Source organism: Paramisgurnus dabryanus, chromosome 7, assembly GCF_030506205.2.
Source record: "Paramisgurnus dabryanus chromosome 7, PD_genome_1.1, whole genome shotgun sequence".
Lineage (NCBI taxonomy): Eukaryota > Metazoa > Chordata > Actinopteri > Cypriniformes > Cobitidae > Paramisgurnus > Paramisgurnus dabryanus.
Window position 1 is genome coordinate 19,999,960 of NC_133343.1, and position 24,855 is coordinate 20,024,814.

General features: G+C 37.3%; 1 protein-coding gene across 2 annotated transcripts in view; it reads right to left on the reverse strand.

The window, feature by feature from the left end:
* The window catches only part of usp13 (ubiquitin specific peptidase 13), a 37,011-nt gene that overhangs the window by 4,353 nt on the left and 7,803 nt on the right, over nt 1-24,855 (reverse strand). The window contains exons 3-18 of one of the 2 annotated variants that reach the window (XM_065240209.2): nt 24,674-24,734; nt 23,308-23,429; nt 20,730-20,872; nt 20,203-20,387; nt 20,013-20,107; nt 19,671-19,861; nt 18,249-18,320; nt 17,871-17,964; nt 16,965-17,087; nt 12,495-12,648; nt 12,057-12,231; nt 11,387-11,475; nt 10,801-10,923; nt 9,780-9,806; nt 9,512-9,655; nt 2,209-2,375 (exon numbers count right to left, since the gene is read on the reverse strand). In XM_065240209.2, the coding sequence (XP_065096281.1) occupies nt 2,209-2,375; nt 9,512-9,655; nt 9,780-9,806; nt 10,801-10,923; nt 11,387-11,475; nt 12,057-12,231; nt 12,495-12,648; nt 16,965-17,087; nt 17,871-17,964; nt 18,249-18,320; nt 19,671-19,861; nt 20,013-20,107; nt 20,203-20,387; nt 20,730-20,872; nt 23,308-23,429; nt 24,674-24,734 (1,965 nt within the window). Of the gene's footprint in view, nt 1-2,208; nt 2,376-9,511; nt 9,656-9,779; nt 9,807-10,800; nt 10,924-11,386; nt 11,476-12,056; nt 12,232-12,494; nt 12,649-16,964; nt 17,091-17,870; nt 17,965-18,248; nt 18,321-19,670; nt 19,862-20,012; nt 20,108-20,202; nt 20,388-20,729; nt 20,873-23,307; nt 23,430-24,673; nt 24,735-24,855 lie in introns of both variants that reach the window. The other variant, XM_065240198.2, reaches the window with a different exon arrangement.

The window sequence follows — 24,855 nt, forward strand, 5'->3', positions numbered from 1 at the left end:
GTGCCCCTGTGACAACAAGCTTGGACCCCGTTGTGACTCCCCTAAATGTGGGGTGTGAAATTATTTTAACAAATTTTTTGCGATCGTTTCTTTTTTACATCCGTAATTAGACAGTAGCATAAACATGGCATTTGGCCTGTTAATGTCTTTAGTGCACACTGCAAAAAAATGATTTTCAAGAAAAAAAATCTTAGTATTTTTGTCTTGTTTTCAGTAAAAATATCAAAAAATTCTTAAATTAAATAGCTTTTTCTTGATGAGCAAAACTACCCAAGAAAATAAGTCTAGTTTTTAGACCAAAAATATCAAATTTAAGTGATTTTATGCATAAAACATGTATTTAGGGTTTAAGAAAAAAATTTAAGATTTTTTTCTTACCCCATTGGCAGATTTTTTGCTTGTTTTATGCACAAAATAACTTACATTTGATACATTTAGTCTAAAAACTAGACATATTACTAGACTTAATTTTTAGATATTCTTACTGAAAACAAGACAAAAATACTAAGTTTTTTCTTGAAAATCATTTTTTGCAGTGCAATGCAGAAAATAATATGACAAGAATAAGGTCTTAATGCAACTGGCCCCTCTAACAGTACAACTGGCCCCAGATCCCCCCCCCCCCAGTTAAAATGGTCTAGATCCGCCACTGCGTGGACAATTACACCGCTTCATGTTCAAAGAAAAATAATTGGGTATTTTATTTTATTTAAATAAATTATTTTATCCCCAAAATAGCTGAAAGAAATCTAAAAAAAGACAAACCAAAGCTCGGGTCATAGGAGGATAAGGTGGTGAAAGGCACATTTGGGCATCGGCACTAATCTGAAATAGCGCTGTGATTCACTAAAAGCAAATGTGTCCTGACGTTGTTGTTTTTCCTGGCCAAATATGAGACACGTCGAGAGAAGACGTCCACTTGTCACTGCGCTATTATTGGTTACACACACACACACACACACACACACTGACATGCACACATAAAACACCAGAAAATTGCCAAAAGCACAATAAGGCAATAAGAAATACATACAAAGAGGCACGTTCTATAAAGAATTAAGAAAATGGGAATGTCTGGAAACACTGCTGTAAATATTTATAAGATCTAAAATGTTAGTCAGTATATTTATATTTAAATGAATACTAGAATGGCCCATCCAAGTGAATTAGTCTATTCTGAATAAAGACAGAGTCTTTTCAGTTTCAGTGACCTCTGAACAACTTCCAACCATTACAAATCACATTTCCTTCAAATGTAAACATGTACAAACTTTTAAAAATACATTAAGAGAATCTGAAGGTCAGCCAAGTAGTTAAACATCAGAGAAGGCGTCTCTACTCTCACATGCTTGTCCAGTGAGAGTCCAGTGACAGAACCGATCCTGACACGCTGGGACTTGTTTTGCATGTCAGTCACGTGAGAGTACAATAATAATGTGAGTACCAAAACAACTCCCTTTCCAAAGAGTTAAATGCAGTGATGCTTATATATATACACATTATACTATATACATATTATTATTTTTTATTAATCATCATGCACTCTCATGCCATTTCCAAAATCTTTATGTGGTTATTTGTTGTTATTTCTGTGGCACACAAAAGTAGACATTGTTAAACAAGTGGACGTCTTCTCCCTACGTGTATCATATTTGGTCAGGAAAATAACGTAAAAAGCATTGTGTAAAATATAACTTTGATATCTTTAATACTGATTGAGTAAGGCCATATCAATGACTGACTTAATGTGAAATCAATGAGTGAAATCAAATTTGATGCTCCTCATATTTGGATTATCAGACTTTAATCTGGATTTCACAGATGGGATCACATGTGCAAAATGTGACTGAAAGTGAGCTTTAGGAGAACGCAGACAAGCAATAAATATATGTCTATACTATACTATACTGTAAAAGTGCACTTATTATAATTATTTTTAAATGTAGTCATTATGGATAGTATAACAAAAGCTGTGTAATAGTTTCTATTTTCACTTCAATGGAAAAAATTACCTACAGGTTTGAAAAAGCATGGCAGCATTTTTTATTTGCTTCTAAACTATTTCTTCTTGAGCTAACAAAGCAAATCCCTATCAAACGATCAATCCATTCTCTGAACCCATTTGTCCTCTGTAGGGTCGCGAGGGACATATAATGTGACATAGCGTGGGTCACATAGCTGGGAAATTGATCCTGGCTGGGCACTCACTGTGGCTTTGAGAGCCTGGATGGTGTGATGTCTGGGGAAGCCCATTGAGGTGAGGATGGCGATGCTTTCTTCCGGAGGCTGGTTGTCTAGTGTGCTGATGGCGGGAAGGCTGGGGCTGGGGAGGTCTGGTTCCATGTAAGAGGGAATGGCCAGAGGCTCAGCAAAATCTAGAGTAAGCATCACAAAATACATGTTTTTACATAACATTTTAAGTGTTATTACATTGGATTCTAATCAAATTAATTATCTGACATTGCAAGTTTATCACATATATCAATATTTGCTTTGAAAAAGTCCCAAATGAAGACAATTTGTGCACAGGATCCTGGACCGACCTGGGCTGCTTGTCTCTTAATGCGCTATGAAGACTCTTAAGGTAAACCTTAACAACAGGGATACCTTTTCTAGGCATGTTTCCCAAACTGCACGTTAATGGGTTTCTTAAGGTATACTTATGTAAAACGTAACCAGGTTCTGTCCATGGCGATGGTGCTGAATAGGTTCATATCAATCAGTCGACAATCAATTGTTCATTCTGTGCAAAAGGTGCTTCACTGTGTTATGACATAGCAGTGTTTTTTTTATAAAAGAAGCATTTCAGAAAAACCTTAAATTGAATTTATTAGGACTATTCAAATTGCAAACAACTAAATCCAGGCAGCCTTGCATATTTTATTTTATATCAAACCCGTGCAAAACTTGCAACTTCATCTCCAAGCGTATCATGCATAAACTACTCCAATGCATCTGCAGTATGCCTTCACTTGCCTTTGAAAGGATCGTTTATATCAGTGCGTCGCACAAGGAAATAGCATTACACTTAAAATATATAAAAACAAACTGTTTTATGCGTTTATTGTGCTTGGACACTGGATGCGCAAGCAGCGCGTTTACAGTACAGTTTACAGATAAAGCCTAATGGATGCATTTTTGGAGCCTGTCTGTCTACTTCAAATATAACATATAAAAATATATAATATATAAATATAATGTGAAAATTTTGTTGACCTTTGAAGACTATACAAGCAGTATAGTATGCAAGTGGGGCCGTTTATTTTGAATGTTTAAAAAGAATGTGGCCTGCAGTTGCAGTTATAAAACATTTGAAAAAAAATTATGTAGCCTTCCTCTAAACCATAATGTTGAACAATTTTTTTTCCAGGTTATTTGAGTGTTGTTTTGAGGCATCCATGTTGCCATTCAGAGGAGAGTCAAGGAGAAGAACAACTTGGATGCACCTGTCTATGAAGTTCAAGGCTTAGGGGTTGTGTACGCCAAAACTTTTGAACGCGGCTTAAAACGCCTGGACAACGCCGAATGCCAGCTGTTTTTCAGCTGAGTGCCAGCTTTCTTCAGCTAAGCGCTTTAGTAGCTCTAATACGTCAGCTGTGAGACGGTTGGTTGCTGTGATACTTGCCCCGCCCCTCCTCCACTGTAATTGGACGGCTGCGTGAGAACTGACATTGATGAGCGGAGCTTTTCATCCAAAGTTGAACATTTTTCAACTATCGGTGCTCAGCGCTGAGCGCGGAAAAACCTCCGTGCGCCGGTTTTCAGCACGGAAGAAAACCGCTAGCTGCTGGCTTATTTGAAAAACGCCAAGCTTCCATTGGAAACAATTGAAAACATGCGCCGGCCATGGGCCGTAAAAGTTTTGGTGTACACAACCCCTTAATGATCTCACCAAACCAATAGGCTTTATGCCCAGCTGCACTACTTCCTGAACTTCAGCCAGCTCCTTGTTTCCTGTCTTCCATTATTGGACAAACTGATTAATCCAGGTGTGTCTGATAATTGTTGTTGTGACTACTGAGGTCAGGCACACCTGGATTTATCAGTTTGTCCAATAATAGCAGACAGTAAACAAGGAGCTGGCTGAATTTCAGAAAGTAGTGCAGCTGGGCATAAAGCCTATTGTGTGTTCCAATTATCAGTGCTAAGTAGTTACAGGTATTCAAATCAACAAAATGACAAGGGTGCCCAAATGTATGCACCTGTCTAATTTCGTTTTTATGCATTTCTGTTAATCCAATAAACCTAATTTCACTATTGAAAATATTACTTCAGTATTTGAAAGATCAAAATGAAATTGCTGATCCATACAACCAAATCATAAAAATTGTCAGGGGTGCCCAAACTTTTGCATACCACTGTATATTTGCCAGAATGTCTTCATTTACACCACAACCAAGGTGGATTTAACTACTCTATTAAGGCACAACATGCGAAACATATTTAAAAAAGCTAGCATGCAGAGATAATGAAAGAAGGAGAAGCCTCAATAAGATGAATTTCGGGGCTGCTCCGTTGAAATTGACACGGCAAGTCAAATCAACAAGATCAAAAATCTGCTGAATTTGCTGCATTGGCATGCAATTTTTACTTGATTTATTCATTTGCAGCTTAAATACTGAAGCATCTTAGTTCGCAGCTAATGTACCTTTGGAAAGTATAATTAAAAAGCTAACAACCATCAGTGGAACGATGCCTATTTATGTGAATGTTTTATTCTTTAAAGGGGACAGAGAATGAAAAACCATTTTAACCTTATCTTTGTTGAATAATGGTAGTCTACCCGCATTCACGAACATACAAAAAGTGCTAGACATGCTAAACATCTCAGTCTCATAGAAATTCCTCTTTTAGAAATGTCAGCCAGAAAACGTCCCAATCTGAAAAACTGATGTTTATGACATCACAGGCATCTCACTGCCCCTCCACTTTAAAATAATTGGCTACATTTTTTGGGTGGCAGCAAAGTCAGCCAATCAGTAATGAGATTGCAAGTTAAGCCAGTAGGGGGAGCCAAATAGGTGCAAAACCACTTGTTTAAAATCCCCTACCCTAATAGAGCTATCTGAGAGAGGTTTTTAGGAAGCTTCTAAGGCATTACTAGCCTGGTAGAACCATCCTCTGCTATTTTGCTTCGCTTCATAGACAGAGTCTGGCTGGGCATAATTGACAATCGTTTTCCTTCTCATGGGAGGGGCTTGTCTGAAGTTTAAAATCATTGGTCTAAACGTAAGCCAATCACATAACGTTTGGATATGATGTGCGTTATGCGCCAGCTCAGCCGCATCAAATTTCTGCTGTAAAACACACGCATGATGTGAAAACAAACCCATCGAGCGAAATACCGAAGTTAACATGGCTATGAACGACTTATGCAGATTATGTAAAGTAAATCGGGCCAGAGCTAGTTGAACACTATCCTTACGGTGTCTTTCCACTCACGTCTAAGTGGAGGAACGCCCCTCTCTTCTCTCAAACTCTTCCACCAGACAGCCATAACCATATGTAAATTAAATCTTCCTACCTTTTTTTCTGGTTAATCAGGAACGTCACCAAAGAATGTTTGCCCACGCGTCCTCCACCATTAACTGTGAACAATGAAATTTCCTTCCATGATATCGATTGTTGTGCACGTCAAGCTGTGCTGCACACAGTTTCTCGCTGACGATCGATAATAGTTGATAAATTAAACTTTTCCCAAAACCTGTCGGGAGTAGGGCAAGAACATAATCTCCATTCAAAATGTTTAACAAACACTTTTCTTGTTCGGGATTAAGTTGGCAAGTGCCGGTTCTCCACAACAGAGCAAATAGCTTTCTGTGCCTCCATGTCCACTACAAACTACAACCGTACATTCGGCGCTTAGCGTCTACGTCACGGCTCTCAGCCCGCCCTCTGTTCATTGATTCGCCGGTTGTTTTGAAACCTGAGGAAAACGGTTTGAATGGGAGGTATCTCAGACTGAGTACAGAAGCGTAATGAAATTTAGCGGAAGTACAAAGTCTGACGTAGTCAGGCTAAGGCATTACAGACCCAAACAAAAAAAAATTTATCTACATGTCACATCACAGAACAACGATAAATACCCCGTTCAATCATTCTATGTCACCTTTAAATAAAAAAGGATTTGCCTAATTGAACACAGAGTGAATTGCAACTTTTTTTAATTATACATATAGACTGCTATGTACACAAGCTTTTATCACAGTGGTGACATGTATTAACGATAAGGTACAGCTTAAGTTACAAATTGAGAACGACGTATAGCTAAGAAGGTTTTGGGAAACGCAGCCCTGCCCTTATTGTTGAACATAACATGCCATGGATGCTGAGTTTTTAAGACACTCCATTAAATGAATAGTTAATTCCTCTATAGACTTGAACAAATTGTTTATTGTGTTGCACTTCGCCTGTCTGTTTTTGAACTGTGTAAATCAAAGAGATCTGCATAGGTTTGACTACTCATTATGAGCAACCTGTTCTCAGTAAGTGCCTGCAGTACTTATTAAAAACATCCTTTAAATGTATTTGGTACTTTAAGCTGGAATTGCTCAGAGGGTCCAGACATTAATTTGCAAAAGGTCAAAAAGCATCATTTTTAATTTCATAAATTTTTGTATTAATTAACTGCACTAAATTAACACATTCAATTGGCAAGCAGTTAAAGGAAAACACTGTTTTTCAATATTTTACTACGTTCTTACCTCAAATTAGACGAATTAATACATACCTATCTTTTTTTCAATGTGTGCACTTAATCTTTGTACAGCGCGCCGTCAATGTGTTAGCATTTAGCCTAGCCCCATTCACAAACAGGGATGAATTTAGAAGCCACCAAACACTTCCATGTTTCCCAATTTAAAGACTGTTACATGAGTAGTTACACGAGTAAGTATGGTGGCACAAAACAAAAAGAGTTTTTGCGGAATTGTCCATTACCACTGTCGCAAATAATTTAGCCTACTGCAGCAAAGCATGCTCTGATTGGATTGTAGGTCTGCCGTAAAGCAAGTTTTTGTAGTTTTCACTCGAACTACAGGGCCGCGACCCGACGGTTGGAAACTTCTTTAGTGCGAATGATAGAGGGCTTCAAAGCGAATGTGAAGGTGCCGTTCACACTGTTTCGACTGGATAAACGACTGAAACTTTTTTGGAAACGTTATTTTAAGGTCAAAAAAAACTCTTTGGTGTTGCTTTAAGTGGAGCAAAAATGAGTACTATATTGTATGGTGGAAGAGCACTACACACCCTCTCAAGCCAATCAAAGGTTTTGGGTTACTTGACTAAAATGTTTCTCATGATCTTTAAAATCTTTTGATCTGAAGTTGTATGCTTAAATGTTTGAAATTATTTAATGGACAAAATATAATTCTGCTCATATATTAATGGATAATTCCGGTATTTAACACTTTGAGTTTCACTTCTGGTTTGTTTTGGATGAACTACAGTGATGGACACTGAAATTTTAACAATGGGTCGTGTCTAGACTTTTTGACTCGTTTAGAAGCGTCTCTTGACTGCTTCAGAATGGAAGTCAAGGGCCATGCACAAACATGTCATTAAAACAACACTTAACGTTCATTTTCAAAACTGTGCTACTCCCCGAGTGGTTCATGGTGTTTGTTGATGATTAAAAACAAATATATCCGTGCAATGTATGATTTCAATCCGTGTTATTTGCTATAGTGGAACTATTTTTTCAGATACCTTACAACTGCGTATATACTTCCGCTCTATATTTGAGTCTGAAGCGTTAGCACACTCCCGACCACTTGATGGCGACAACCACTTTGCCGTACAAGGACGCTGAACGGAACTCGGTGTCTAGCGTATAGACAGTCACAATCGAGCTCAACCTCAAACCTAAGGCTGGTCACTGAGCCATCAAATATGGGAAAAAAAATTCTGAGCGAAACCGAGCGAAAAAACTACAACCACATGTAAACAGACCCCTTTTCCGTTTCCGGCGGCGGAGTGATATATCAGCAAGCAATGAGTCTTCCAAGAGAAGTCAATGGAATTTTACAAAATGCCAAATAAAACACGACAGAAACTGTATTTCGCTACACTACTTGTTTTTAATCAGCAACGAACACCACGAACCACTCGGTGAGTAGCACAGTTTTGAAAATGAATGTTAAGTGTTGTTTTAATGACATGTTTGTGCATGGTCATTGACTTCCATTCTGAAGCAGTCAAGAGACGCTTCTAAACGAGTCAAAAAGTCAAGACATGACCCATTGTCAAAATTTCAGTGTCCATCACTGTAGTTCATCCAAAACAAACCAGAAATGAGACTCAAAGTGTTAAATACCGGAATTATCCTTTAACTTCTTCCAATAGAAAACTAAAACTTGCAGAAAAATTTTTTTAAGATGCATGACTCTGACTGAATAACTAAGCAAAAGCAGTAAATAATAGCCCAGAAAAGATAGGGAACTGCTTAAATACTGTTTAAAAAGCATTTCAAGGAAAATTATTTCCACGCTAAAAAAAAAAAAAAATTAAATTCACTTTGTTTAGTCACAACATAATTCTAATAGTTACATCTCTTTAATTTGATTGTCTTGATAATTATTTTTAAACATTGACAGCAGTGTAAGATTCTATTGGTGCTTTTATCAACAAGCCTTCGCACAAATTAATTTAAGAGCAAAATAAGTGTATGAAGTGTACACTATATTAATAGTGTTAATGGTGACAAACAATATAGAAACAGGCCCAGCTGTGAAACAGACCACTAGAGAGTCTGCTTCTGTGTGCATGCGTGAATGTGTGCGATCTCAGATGGTTGCTTAACTAGGGCAGGAAAATGAGGAGGACAGAATTCCCAGCTCAACGGCAATGCTAACGTGTGAGGAGTGTGCCTACTAGCAAGAAACATGATGATGAACATGATGTTCATCTAGTATTAAAAATACAACCCAGTGTAAACTAGGATTTACTCATCTTGAAATTTCACAATTTTCATAAGGCAACCTAGATGTAAATGGTTTGATTTAGTCTATTGCTTGAATCTATACCAGTACGTCAGTGGATGTACGTAACTGTTTACGTCACACGTGTTCGTTTTAGACGCCAGCATGTTCTCCAAACAAGAAATATTCCCCTGTGGCAGCAACTCAAATAATGAGCTCCACAAAGCACACCAAACCTCTGAAGCTTATTAATCTTCAAGGCAACATGGATGGCAGTTAAGATGTATGGTTCCTTTAAGAAAACAGCAGGTGTACTTTGTACGTAGTTTTTCAAAGTAAAACAACGAAACACCTGCTTGTAGAATAAGCCTTAGTACATACTGTTATGAGGAAGGCTAATATGCAAATCACAGAAAGTTCATCTGAGTTAAATGTCTAAAATGTATATATTAGTACATATGTTAGTCTTCTTACCAAACAACCCCAACAATTGAGGATTTTTATACAGTATTTTATACACTAATTTAAAATATTCGTTATTTTATATAAAACAACTAAAAATATGTCGGTTATGTCAATATACAAGGTCCTACCTGGTTCTTCCATGTGTGCTATAATCCAGTTAAAGGCCATCTCTGCTCCCATATTCCCAGTGTAGTACACTGCCTTTCGACATGCTTCCATAGGGAAACCCATCTCTGCCAATTGCATTACAGATGATTCATCTATTTCTGGAGCTGGGAAATATGGAAGAAGTCAAATAAATATACAAATAGCATATTTGAAATTACAGTATACACAATTATTTCACAAATATTGTCTTGGTGAATTCAATGTATTTACAGTTAAAGTAAAACTTACATTCCAATGAGTTGTTTATTGAATTGTCTGAAATAAAAATAAAGACAATAAAAAAGTATGTGTTTAAATACTTTGCAAACTAAAACTTATTTTTATTAAACATTTGTGCTTAAATGTGCTTGTACTACAATACTTCAAATAGACAAGGTTTACAATTTTGTAATATATTGCTATTTAATACATAATGTATTGTATAATATATTGTAATATATATGTAACCATGCCTGTAAAATCCAAAACAAAGTCTTATAATCTAATTGTGAGATTAAAAATTATTAATTATTATGCTTCTGCATTGCGTTTAGTCACGACTAATAATATTTATATAATAAATATTTTTTTTAATATAATTTATATATAACTTATATATAAATATAAACATGTATATACACATGCAAATGTTTCTTAATTATATACGTGTGTAAGTCAACGTGCGCGCGCGTGTGTGTGTGTGTGTGTGTGTGTGTGTGTGTGTATTTATACATAATTATTATACACAGTACACCCACATATATTATGTAAACAAAAACTTTTATTCTGCAAATGATTAGTCACGACTAATCGTGAGGCAGCACTAGTTAGTAGCACAAATTTGTTCAAGAGATCAGTTTAGCAACTAGTCAGACCATTAAAAAAACGAAACCGGAAGTAAGGTTCGGATCCAGACGTGTGTCACGTGTGTCCGATGAAACCGTCTATATAATTAATTATTAAAGATATTAAGGTTGTTTTGATAGAATGTTCTTTATATTATGAGTTTTTAACAGGTAGGGTCAAATATTGCTATAATAATAATAATAAGTAATAATATATCCCAAATACTTAAAAATATTAAGCTCCCAAATACTTTTGGGACCACTGTATATAATGGCTAAAAACAAAACAACAACAGTTTACAATGTGTCAAATTAAAAAACTTTTTTAATTTTAAACAAATGACGACTAGAAAAAACAAACTACTGTACATGTGGTTTAAGTGCTTTTGATATGAAAACAAATGCACCTATAAGCATCGTCTCACCTCTTGTATCTTCAGGAATGACAATGGGAGGTGTGAGGTCAGGCAGCTCCTCTTCTCCTTGCTGTAGCCCTGTCCCCCGGAGACGATTCAAGTCCAGAAAGTCAGGTACATCTACAGAAATGTCTGCATACAAAAAACAACAACAATGATATTGATTGATGCACTGCATTAAGCAAAATGCATTTTTTTCATAAAAGGCCCAAGGCTCCAAACAGACAGACAGAACAGGCCATTATTACTTTCTTTAAACACCGTCAACCTTTCGATTTTTTGGCTCCACCAACCACCACGGTGAAATTGCTTCTAATCCCGTAATTTCACAGCTACAGTGTCCAACACAGTGTTACAGTACCCTCTGCTGGACTAGGTTAAAAGTTCTGCTGAGCAAACTAATAGTCTTTAGGTAAACAATCATCATCAATTGCTCAACATGCATGACATGTGATGGTCTGAATTGCACAAGAGAGCTTATGAAGGTCAGCCACAGATGATCTGAAGCATCACATATCACTAAATCTGGTTTGAACAGGAGCTGGAATCAAAAACATTGCCTGCTTTGGTCAGATGTGAGTTCAAGTTCACACACCTAACTTTTTGGGCACCCAGTCTACTCCAAACGTGAACTTCTTCGTTTGTAATACCATGTAGTCTGGGAAGGATGCAAAACGGGAGGTCCTGAGGATTGACATAGATAGTCTGTTAGTGGGCAGCACACGTTAAAGGGATAGTTCACCAAAAAATGAAAATTCTGTTATCATTTACTCACCCTTAAATTGGTCCAAACTTGTATAAATGTCTTTGTGCTGATAAACACAAATGAAGATATTTTGAAGAATGTTTATAACCAAGCAGATCTCAGGCACCATTGAACAATAATACTATGGAAGTGAATGGTGCCCAAGATCTGTTTGGTTAATAACTTGTTTTATCTTCATTTGTGTTTATCAAAACAGGTTTGGAGGATGAGTAAATGACAAAATTTATTTTTTTGGGTGAACTATCCCTTTAACATTATCAGAAGCATCAAATAATGTACAACCCTTGGATGCAAGGTAAATTTGATCAAAGAAAAGCTTCAAAAATGTCGCTATGTACAAGCTATAAGTGACAATAAAGCTTTTCCAAGTCTGATTATTTACTTTGAACAGAGATCCTTGAAATGAAGTCTAAATGTAAAGTCCATATGAAACATAATTGTTTATGTGGAGCATGTGTGGTAAATCCTTGAAAAGTTCTTGGACAAGAACCTGGCTTACTTCACTCCGGCTGACTTGGCCTGTAGTGCAGAGCTCCAGAAGTCTGGAACATTTTCAGGCTCAGTGAAAGCTTGCAGACAGGCGGTGAAGGGAATGCGGGCCCTTACGGGCTCTGGAAGGGGCCGCATATTCTCCTCTGCTTCCTTCCGCTTACTCTCATACGCTATGAGCTCCTCTGTACAAATGACATAACCATTGCTTAATACAATACTATTGGTGCTTTTACGTTTATCACCCAGTCAGATTAATTAAAAGACTTCACATTTAATAAAGTAATAAATAACCGCTTCACATAATGCATTTATCCATAGTGCATTTGGGTATACCTATTTAGGTTATCAGTTCATCTAATTTAGGGTTAAATTAATATTAGCCTACACTAACGCACAAGCCATTTAAATGATCAGATCAAAGTAGTAAGACTATAGAAGGTATTACCTCTGTTGCTGGCGGCCTCCAAAGGTACAGGAAGCTGCATTAGGTAGTCCACTCTCTGTGTGTATCGCACCTTTTGTGACTGACAGCACTGCACGCGCTCCTCCACCATGAAACGAAAAACATCGCTGGGGTTCTCAAATCCAACACTGTTCCTCTGGAAAAGACAAGACAACTTAATAATTAAATTCAGGTCTATTATGAGGCGGTAAGAAGTTAGTCCATAACAGATAACAGCAAGGTCATCCTACAGCAGTCCTACTATTTTGAGGCCATACAAAAATATACCAGCCCCCTCTATCAAGTCTGTGATACCAGAGACCACTGACTAGGAAACAAACTTGCTGAGGAGGTAGAAATACACTGTGAGGTCTCTTAACTGTTCATGGCCCACAAGGCACAGCTGAAGCAAGTCACAAATAAAGCAGCCCACATTTTTGAGGTTGAATATAGCCTTGTCTTGGCTTAAATGTTGAACCTCATGTGTAATGCCCAAGTGTTTGCTAATATATACTTTTGGTCATGACCTTCTTCTTATGTCTCATCACTTTAAATTTTATATTGTAAAGAGCTTGAAAATGCATGAAATTGACAATATACATATGGATTTTTTTAACAATTCATCTACACTTAGGGGGCATGCACAGCAAAGCTTTTACGCCCGCCGCCAATGTATGTTTTCAGTTGTTTCCAATGGAAGCGCAGCGTTTGAAAAAAAGCCAGCAGCTAGCATTTTTTTTAGCTCTGAAAGCCGGCGCTCTGGGTTTTTCTGCGCTCAGCGGTTTTTCCAAACATAATGCTAAGGGGGTGTGCACATCAAAGCTTTTAAACGCGTCTGAAAGTGCCTTTTTCAGCTGAGTGCTTTGGTTCTGCTTTGTTTATCATTTGTTGTATGATGCGCCGGTTGGTTGTTGTGATTTTTGCCCTTCCCTCCACTGTGACTGTACGGCTGTCTAAGAACTAACATTGACAAGCTGAGCTTTTCACCCAAAGTTTAATCTTTTTCAACTCTCGGCACTCAGCCGCAGAGCGCTGGCTTTCAGCGCGGAAAAAAAACACTAGCTGCTGGCATTTTTGAAAAACATTGCGCTTCCATTGGAAACAATTGAAAACATATACCAGCTGCGGGCGTAAAAGCTTTGGTGTGCACGCCCCTTAACTCTTTCCCCGCCATTGACGAGATATCTCGTCAATTAAGAGAAAACGCTTCCCCGCCAATGACGAGATTTTCCGTCTTTCCGCAATACCGCTATTATCCACCAGGTGGCGCCCTTCCGCAACTTTTTAAAACCAGAAGTATTGCCCTATGGCAAGCTGCTGCATGTCCGTGTCTGTTTTAAAGATCGCTCTGAATGGGATCTCTATGAAAAGTCCGTCACAAATATGGAATTATTTTTGCTTTTTGCTCAAAATATGGTGTTTTTGCAAAAACCTACCCATATTCAAAAGCTGATTGCAAAAGAACCACTAAAGGTAGGATGAAACGTTTTTTTTTGTTTGAAAGCAGAGGGTCTGTTCTTTCATTTGGTATACGTTTATTTATTTAAAGAAGAACATTTTCTGGAAGGCATTAAACCTTGGTGAAAATCATGAAAAACCCTGGCGCTGGCTGGCAACTTTTTTTAAAAACGCTGGCGGTGAAAGAGTTAAAGGCGCTCCAAGCGAATCTGTGTAATGTCCTTTCTTTTTGACGTTCGAAGTGTTGTCAAACAAATAGGAGCATAGCTAACTCCTCCAATCCCCCTCCCTTCAGTGCTTTCTGAACGAGTCATAAACGCGCCCAACCCCCACTCCCAAATCTTTCTTGTCATTTATTGGCTGGAACACTTTGTTATGTTTCGTGGTGGTAGGTTTGACCACTTTGTTTTTGTTGCAGTTTGCAAAGCCTGGGCTGTCTACAGAGACTATGTTTTTACAGTGTTTTTAGAGGACAGGTAGCTAGCAGATGGTGAGGAGATATTTACTGTATGAAACAAAAAATGTTTTATGGCCTAAAACACGTGAATTCGCTTAGAGCACCTTTAAGCGCAGAGAGTTGAAAAATATTCAACTTGGGTGAAAAGCTTACCTCGTCAATGTCAGTTTTGACACTGCCATCAATTCACAGTGAAGCAGGGGTGGGCAAATATCACAACAACCAACCAGCACACCGTACAATGACTGATAAACAAAGCAGAAGCATCACAGCAACCAAAGCGCTCAGCTGAAGAAAGCTGGCAGTCGGCTGATATATAGCTGGCAGTAAAACAGCTTTGGTGTGCTAGCCCCCTTAAGCCGCTGCAAATGACATAACGACACAATTGTCGGACTTCGCCCCCTAGTGGCAGTCGTAATGAAGTTTTAGTTTAATCGTAACATGGGAGAGAAGCTCCTTCCAGCGCAAGGGCCTTCATTCCAATATTTACCATAGTGGAATAAATAAATGAACGCAAATAAATGAAACAATAAACAGCTATGCATATATGAACAAAGACTGCCAATATTTTTTGGGGGTAGAACATATGGAGACAAGATTAAAATAACGTATACATATTAAATTAATAATATATTACTAATCAGCAATCACTTTAAGATTCAAATGTTACTAATAAAGTTAAACAAGAAGGTTTAATAATTTTCACCTTACACACAGTTTTTGATTGGAATACACTGAAATACACCAATTCCGGTCGTAATATCACATGCGGTGCAGTCGCACAAGTTCAAATTTTTTAACGGATCCAACACTCAAATGGATCTGAAAATTACCCATCCACAGATGGTCGGTACCTCACGAAGCCCCTTTGGAACTCTCCATAGGAAATGGATTATCGTATTATCGTCCATTGTTTGTCATGTTCAGTGGAAAGGCGTCTTTCCTCATAAAAAGCCACTTTTTGATACTATGTGACCCTGATCAAATCTAGGCTGAAGTCTCATAATGTAATTAGAAGCATTAAAGTTTGATTTCAGTCACTGATTTTGCTTTCATTTTAATCGTTGACATGACCTTACTCAGTCAATATTAAAGATATCAAGTTATATTTTCACAGAATGTTCTTTAAATTATGTAGGATGATTTTATGTTAAAAAAAACTGTAAATCACAAAAAAAATGACTTTTGGATCTGGATTTTCACCATAAAGGTTTTCACAGATTGGGTCACACATTTCTTTTTTTCATTAAAAACCTCTGCTGCTGCTGAAATTACTTTCCTTTACGACTGGCATCACCAAACCCCATCATTTTCCATACACCTGACACCATCTTTCACAATACTATCAACACCTGATGACTAAAATTAAGTCGCACCATTTTGTATCTTGTTGAATAGTTTGTTCCACTCAGATAAGCATCACATAAGATTGGTGTAAATGCTATGTCATGTTGATATTAACATGGTACGTCTCACCATGTAAAAGTCAAATGGCGTAGCACCTACTGTTGTTTGTTTTCGAGTCACGGAAAAGTGTCAAGGAACTGCTTTCATTCTGGAAATGTACCAGGCAGGGGAGGGTAACAGGAAGCATTATCTGCCCTGTGTAACTGATAGGGGTATCTAATTTTAACTCGGTTGAGAAAGTCACTTCAGACCACAAGTGTGTCTGCCAGCAGAGGGGTAGAGAGTGCAGTTAAAAGTGTCTGCTGAAACTAGAGCCTGCTGTCCAGTCTCAAAGTCCACAAACATGTCTGGGGAATTTTTTTGCCAAACCCTAGAAACCCGTGATTCTCTGATATGTCAAGGACGAATCAGGCAAATAAGGCTAGATCAAAAATTCAAATTCTGTCATTTCTTATCTTCATGCTATTTCAAACCTATATAACTTTATAAGTGGAATACAAAATGATTTTTTGAAAAATATCCTGGCTACATTTATCCCATAAGGGAAGCACAGATTTCTTCTTAAATTAAACCAATCAGGTTTTTGAGTTTAACTCTCTGACACACAGACCATTAAAGTGCACCTATTTCATTGCTAAAAAACAACGTTATTTTGTGTATTTTGTATAATACAATGTTTGCGTGGTTTATGGTTAAAAAAACACATAATTTTCCACATTGCGTAAATTTTTGTTAGCTTCATCGATGCTAATGGTCTAATCAGATTCAATGAATTGTGCTACTCCTAAGCTATGCTAAATGTGTTGGGCCAGACCCGGAGATCACCTGAATACATGCCTACACACCAAAGAAAATGTAAAAAAAAGTGAATCGGACAATAGGTGCTCTTTACCAGCCCACTATAGGTGAAGATTATCAACTATTCCTCACATAAAGGGCAAACACATGTGACCGGATTAGTCCAATTTGTGAACAAATCAGTGCTCATTCACTTTCACTACCTGAAAAACATCAGGATATCCTTTAAAAACTGACTATTTCTTTGTCCATAGACAAACTGAAGTCATACAGCTTTGAAACAACATAGGTGTGAGGAGGAAATCATTTTTGGATGAACTACAGATCATCAAAGGAGAGGAACTCATACATACCTCCACAAGGTTAATTAAGTGCAGGAAGAATTCGTGAGCATCTTGTTGCCGGTTGGAGGAGAACTCTGGGTGTCCCTTACTGACCAAGGCTTTGAACATCTTAGGCGAAATCCCCTTTTGCTGCTGCTACATAGAAAAAGCATGATTCATTATAAACAGCATCAGGGTCTCCAAATGAATTAACAGTGAACTTCATAAGCCAACAGAAAGTTTGCAGCATGGCATTTCTTTAAAGGGGGCATTTAATGAAAATCTGACTTTTTCCATGTTTAAGTGCTTTAACTGGGTCCCCAGTCCTTCTATCAATCTAGAAAATGTGATAAAGAACAACAAAACTTTGTTTTGATGAACCATTCTTTGCAAGCATGTGAAAAAATGGGTAATTGATATCTGGCTCCCCTTGTGATGTCAGAAGGGGATAATACCGCCCCTAAATCTGCACTATTCAACCATGGCACTGCCATTTAGTACAGAGATAAACTCATTTGCATTTTAAAGGACACACCAAGGGGCAATCTTAGCATGCTATATTAGTATATTAAAATACATCAAATCCATATGGCATTTTGAGCTAAAACTTCACATACATACTCTGGAGACACCAAATATTTATTTGAAAAAATATTTAAAAAGTCTTGTGAAATGTCCCCTTTAAGAAGCTATGAAAAAATAAAAGGCTTATTTTTGCATAACAATTTTACATTTACAGTTGCTTGAGCCTTATATAAAAGTATAAAATATAAATATAAAACAGTATAAAATGAAATAAAATTTATACTGTAAAATAAAATAAAAAAATTCAACAGCTTTAGTTCTTTCGACCAAAATGAAATAGCATCCAATGCATAAACTCAAAGCAACTGTAGGCATAAACTTAATTATGTGAACCTAATTAAAGGCAAGTACCTTGTGTTCTTCTTTCATCACCTGTTCAATAAGTTCTGATTTCATTGGAGGTTTAGAGTAAAGGCCTGAGAGAAGCCCATGGCCTAGTTTCGCCCTTGAAAACAAAAAAAAAATAGCTTTCTAATTTAGATTGCATCTTTAAATGAGACAAATGTTTTTTGTACAATGCAATATAAATCATAATATTGCATGAGAAATTTAGCAATGGTGTTTACTTAAGAACTACTTTTTTGTTTCAAGCACAAGCTCATCGGCCTATAAGACTTTGGGGTCATGGTAATACTAAAGTATGTGAGAAGGAAGGCAATGAATAACTATTAAAGGCGATGTACAGATTATTTGTCAAAAATATTGATGTTTAATAACAGAAACACCTACATCTGTGTGTTAAAGTCCTGAGTTGGATCAAGAGGTGAGTAGTCAAATATTCTTTGTAGATTCCCAACATACCTGTGATATACACATGGGAAAGAAACACATGTTTTAGCATATTAATATAACCTTGGCCAAATACTATCCACCTGGAGAGAGGTGGCAAAATACAATGTTTCTTTCACAATCTGACAACATCCAAACCCATTAGCTTTTGTGAAAGATACATCCAGTGACATTGATTTTCTTAAAAGATTGTAGGATAAGGTTTAGCGTCAATGTATTATATATTGTTTTCATCAATCTATTATTCTCCTCTGGTTTTAAGGGTAAGTTGGTAAGGATGTTGTTCCAGGACCAACAAAAAATGCTGATCTACACATTTCACTTGGAAAAATATAATGCTTAAGTGTTTTTAAGTTAAATGTTTTTCCTCTGCTGACATATTTTATACTAAAGTCTGGATGAAATATGTTTCAATTGGTATGAGGTTAAAGGGACACTCCACTTTTTAAAAAAATGCTAAGCATTACATTTTTACCGTTTTGGAATCCATTTAGCTGATCTCCGGGTCTGGCGGTACCACTTTTAGCATAGCTTAGCATAATCCGAGTTTGGATATTTTTCGATATTCTGTACTAAGACAGACGGAAAATTAAAAGTTGCAAATTTCTAGTCAGATATTCAAAAAGGACACACCAAGGGGCAATTTTAGAGAAAACGCTTCCCCGCCAATGACGAGTTTTTCCGTCTTTCCGCAATACCGCTATTATCCACCTGCAACTTTTTAAACCCGGAAGTATTGCCCTATGGCAAGCTGCTGAATGTCCGTGTCTGTTTTAAAAATCGCTCTGAATGGGATCTCTATGAAAAGTCCGTCACAAAAATGGAATTATCTCTGCTTTTTGCTCAAAATGTGGTGTTTTTGCAGAAACCAACCCATATTCAAAAGCTGATTACAAAAGAACCACTGAAGGTAGGATGAAACGTTTTTTTTTTTTTTTTTGAAAGCAGAGGGTCTGTTCTTTCATTTGGTATATTGTATGTTTATATATTTGAAGAAGAACATTTTCTGGAAGACATTAAACTTTTGTGAAAATCATGAAAAACGCTGGCGCTGGTTGGCAACTTTTTTTTAAAAACGCTGGCGGTGAAAGAGTTAATAATCAAGTACTTTGCTGCTGTAACATGGCTGCAAGAGGCGCAATGATATTACGCAGCAGCCAAAAATAGTCCCCTTGGTAACTCTAAATAGCAGGGGACTATTTTCGGGCACTGCTAAATGTTTAACTCTAGGGGAGCTGAAAAATAAGCATATTTTCAAAAAAAGTGGAGTGTACCTTTACAAGACATTCTTGTACTAGACAGCATTTTTGAAAAATCTGATTGCTTCGGTAGAGCTGTACTAGATGACTTTAAGGTACTCACGCTCTCTGAAATTCTGGAATACTGAACAGAACTTGCATAGTGGTGCTCAGGTAGCAGCTGTTGCCCAGGTTTTTGATGCCTGTGTATCCTGGGCCGTACACATTCTTCAGCTTTAGCCCCGCCTCCTGAACCATTTCCCAGTCACTTACACGTGGCTGTACGTGGTTGTCTGTGTGATGGCCGTTTTCTGTCTGCGAAGGTCAGACACAGACATTTAAAAACAGAGGATGACAAGAAGCTGTGGTCCACGTATATAAGGTCTCAAATAAAGCAATTTCCAGCCTTCCACAGCACCCCAATCCCCTGTTCTAGTCAGCCAATGATACGAAAACAGAAACATACTCTTTGCATCTGCAGCATATCTATTCCGAAGTGCAATAAATGTTCTGATATAAGAGGATCAAGCACGGCTTCTTCTTCATCAAAGGAATAAACATCTGCAAAACAGGCCAAATTATGATTAAGCTATGGTGAGCCAAAACATGAGCCATATTTATTACGTGATACATAAAAAAAAATTGTGGACATTTACCTGCTCCATCTGGGGTGATTGTGTCGAGTTTAACGGCCAGGGGGAAGTTGGTTTCTTTGTAGTGGTCAAGGGCATGTCCGTTACCTCCACTCCCATCAAAGAACCATTTCCCACAGAGGACAGAACCATCCGTCAAGTTCAGCCACAGGTTCTCTCTCATTTCACACTTGGCACACTTCCAACCACTAATAGGACATAAACCATTTTGAAGACACAAGCAGGCAAGGAGTTTCTCTTATTCAGTTGAGGTATTCGAAATTATGAGGGGACGTTACTTGCTCTTTAACCCACTACCAATAGCATTTATTGCCTCATATAACTAAGATATTCAACTAGGTGTGATGATAAAGTACCCTAAACATTTTCCATCACTTTACCAAACATGATCAATAGCTAGTTTCGTTAATGTTCCACTTTGCAAGGAAGGCAAATTAAATCAAATATTACATTCAAGGGATCCCCTTAAGCATGCTTAAGCTGTCTCTACAGTGCTAGAAGTCCATATGAAATGTTCCCATTTGACAAACCTTGGAGGAATTCGAACCCCATTATCCTGCTGTCTGAGACTTCTGGCATGTTTTGATACTTGGATCTCCTCTTCCCAAGATTCAGACTCTTGCTTTTTGTATGGAGATGAAGCATTGAGGACAGCATCACAGGCTATTGTTACCTGCAAGTTAAAGGGACATTGGGACACATTTGAACATGACTATCATATGTCTCTTTCACGGCTGAATATGACATTGGAATGTGGTAAAGTGGTGCAGACTAAAGCTGATCAGATCTGTATAGGTTAGACAAAAGTAAATAACTAAGTAATTAAAGTAACTAAAGCAACATTAAAAAAGCACACCATGCAATTGCAAATGTCTACAAGGACAAAGGAAAACACGCGTACCTGTACGTTGTGTGCATCAATATGTGTTTCTAAATGAATGTGCTTTATAAATAACATATGGGATCATGTTTTGGGAGTGTGTTGTGTTCTCGTGCTTATTCCGCCCACCGTATACCTCCAGGAGCTCGCCTTATTTCAAAAAAATAGCGTTAGAGATGATCTGTCTTTTATAAATCTGATAAAACTAAAGACTCTTCGGAAATATGAAGAATGCAGTATAACTCTATAGGTACTCAAGATTAACATGAGAGCAGAAACAGTGTGTGTTATGCAATCTCACAGAAATTTGTGTTAATGTCACAAAAAATTTAATTAATGTTTTCGTGTTATTAAAACATTCCACTGAATGTCTTTTTCGTGCCACCCAGCACTAATTTCTATAAATGTTTTTTTGTGTCTGTGCCACGACTTTCTTTATCATGTCATTTTATATTTAGTTTTCTCATCGTTTTTTCCTATTTTTTTACCATTGTCGCTTGGAATTTGAATTAGAATCACTTTTTGCGATTTCCTAACCCAGACCCCAACTCTAACTCCAACATGTACAAACCATAGACTGTAATAAAAATATGGATGTAGTGTTCGTGACGTCATCCATTGGTTTGTAAAGATTGTTTTTGAAGCTTAAAGTAGGAGTTGCCTGCCGTCGCCATCTTGGCCGCGCGTCACTGCGAATCATTCGCAGAAAATTGAAAATGGTTAAAGAGGCGGGACGTGGGTAAAGCTGAGGTGGCTGGTTGCTGAAACGATGCCCGCCTAGCTCAATTCTAGTGATAGCAGTGGCTGTTCAACAGTCACTCAAGCGGCCACGCCCTTAATTATGCAGAAGTTTAAGGCTTAATATAATTTAAACAAATGAGTTACAAAAAAAATTCAACCCCCTCACAGTTGTCAAGAAGGGCAAAATTAGCTATAAAGACCAAAAACACTTTTTGTACCAGTAAACACATTATTTTCTACTGTAAAGTTGGGCATTTAAACATGGAGGTCTATGGGGATTGACTCCCTTTTGGAGCCAGCCTCTAGCGGCCAGTCGATAAATTGCAGTTTAGGTCACTCCCGTATTGGCTTCATCAGAGAGATCGGAAGGTTGCCCCTCAGTAGAAACCACTGCATAAAATTACATCCTAACACAAACCCAGAATCTAACCCTAACCCCAAGCAACAATGATTTAAAATTAAGAAAAACTATGAGAAAAACAAAAATTAAAGACACGATAAAGAAAGTCATGGCACAGACACGAAAACCCATTTAGAGAAATTTGTGCTGGGTGGCACGAAAAAGACATTCGTGGAAAAACAGTGGAAATTCGTGTTAAGAACACAAAAACATTAATAAAATTTTTCATGACAATAACACGACTTGCCGTGAGATAGGGTAGGTGTTATTTCCTTGTTACAGTGTAATTATACATGTAAGTACTGTGTAGTATTAACATCATCTACTTACTATAGAATAAGAGTGTAGTTTAAGTTGCATGTAATTATGTATAATTTACTGTTATTACTATAGTAATAATTACATGTAACATGTATAACAAAAACATCAATAAGCAATCATCCAACATGTTTTAGTTTCTTATATTTTCTACTTGTATAACATACTGATTGTTAAGCACTTTTTCTTTGTATATTCAGGGTTGGGGAGTAATGGTAAACATGTAAGGTATGCATTTAGATTACATTACTTACCCAGAGTAATCTCACAAAAAAATGTTTGGGTAAGGATAAGAATTAAAGTTGGGTAAACCTGCAGTGGAACATGTAACCTGCAGTGGAATACATATGGGAATACTAACTAATTTTAGGGCTTAGAACTACATATTTCCCACTGATGAACCGTGTGTGGCAATACTCTTTAACTGTAATAATGGCAACAAAAACATAAAACATGCTGCACATGCAAGTAACAATAACTAAGTAAAAATAACTAAAATGACTAAGGCCTAGTCCTGAATTTATCTAAACCCTGTCCTGGAAACCGCCCCATAGGGTATAACAAAATAACAAATTACTGGTAAATGAACAGCATAATGTCACAGTATTAGTATAGTATAGTATAGTATAGTATAGAATAAGCTCGTAAACAGAATTATAAACTCAATTCAGTGACGTCTAAAAGGTAAGCACTGAAACTCAAATGGCAGATCAGGCATTTGGCATGCAGGCCACACACAGAACGCATAAGCACACATGGTCTCACTAACCAGTGCGGGTAACTCCTCAATATTTGGTAAAGGGATCTCAAAGTGGTCTGGAAATATGACAAGCTTGGCTTCATCTTCATACTCATACTCATCGCCGTTAAAATCACGGTTAAGCTCTAAATCTTTAGGGAAGGAAGCAGAGAGTTATTTGTCAACCAGAACTGACAGGATTACTACACTGCTTCAAAATGTCCCATTGGATTAATTAACAAACATTTGATGGAACAAAACGTACACAAAGCCATTTTAGGAGAAGGAAAAGATCAATGTTTAGTCTTTTGTTATTTACATACAATGTTTTGTATACTTTACATACATGTATTATACTTTCTTACTGTTATCTTTAGCTGAAATTATCCAAAATTACCCTTAACTGTAAGGGTAGTTAACAAATTGTTTAACCAACATCAAGATTAAGTTAAATGTACAAGAAAGAATGTAAATACTAGGTTGCTGCGACTGATCACTATTCCTTAATAACCACCACTATTTCCATTACACTGCTTCCACTTAAAGCACACACACCACTTAAAATGCACACTATCGATATGTTGATGTCATCGCAGGTAAACTACTGTTCTGTACCTGATGTGGTCCCATACACATAGCTGCACTACACAACCTAATGCAAAGAAAATAACAGCGACAACCCCGTACGATTTTTTTCTCTTCTACTCAAGTTCAAGCTTAACTTGCTTTCTCATTTGTTAATTGCTTAAGATTAATGTGTCTGCTAAATTATCAAATGTAAATGTAAAAATAAAAACATGAAGTTATCTTATAAACTCAAGTTTGAGGCAAACACACATTTTAGGAAATACTATTCACAAACAAGATTTTGACTTATTAGATGTAAAAACTAAACTGTTTCCATTTCAATCCAGTGACAGATAGATTATTTTGAAGTCAGATTCATCTAAAATGACAGATTTGGCAAAGCATTACGGGGTATACTAAACGATTGGAATCCTTTCTGACGTATGGCCTCGAAACAGCGCGGGAGGCATTTATATTGATTGGATGCATGATAATAAGGGACCACTGGTCCCTCACCTCCTACGTCACCCCTCAAATGGCACAAGTGTGTCAGCCTGTGGGTTTGATAGGGCACAGCAGCTGACAGGCATAGCCACCCAATGTAAACCAACCCTTCAGTGCAAAAGATTAGGCCGGTGCAAGCATGTGGCCACTTTAGATTTAGAACGGTTACTAACTGCATATACAAATAAATTAGCTAAATTTAGCCTCAGCCAGGAATGACTGAAATAACTAGACATAAAAATAAAAGAATTATACCATCGCATGACTGTTATTTTAGGTTTTGGGGGGGGGGGGGTATTTTTTCTTTTGTCCAAAACAGGTTTACCTAAAAACACTTTTCCATTCCTTCTTCTGGGTATGGCACCCCCCGCAGCACCTGTGGCTTTCTGTAATAAACACCAAGAAACAACACAACAGTTAAAGTGTAATGTTACACCTGGTACACACGTCCTTAATATGATTAATACATCTTACAGAAACATATTACAAATCTAACTGATAAAAGCT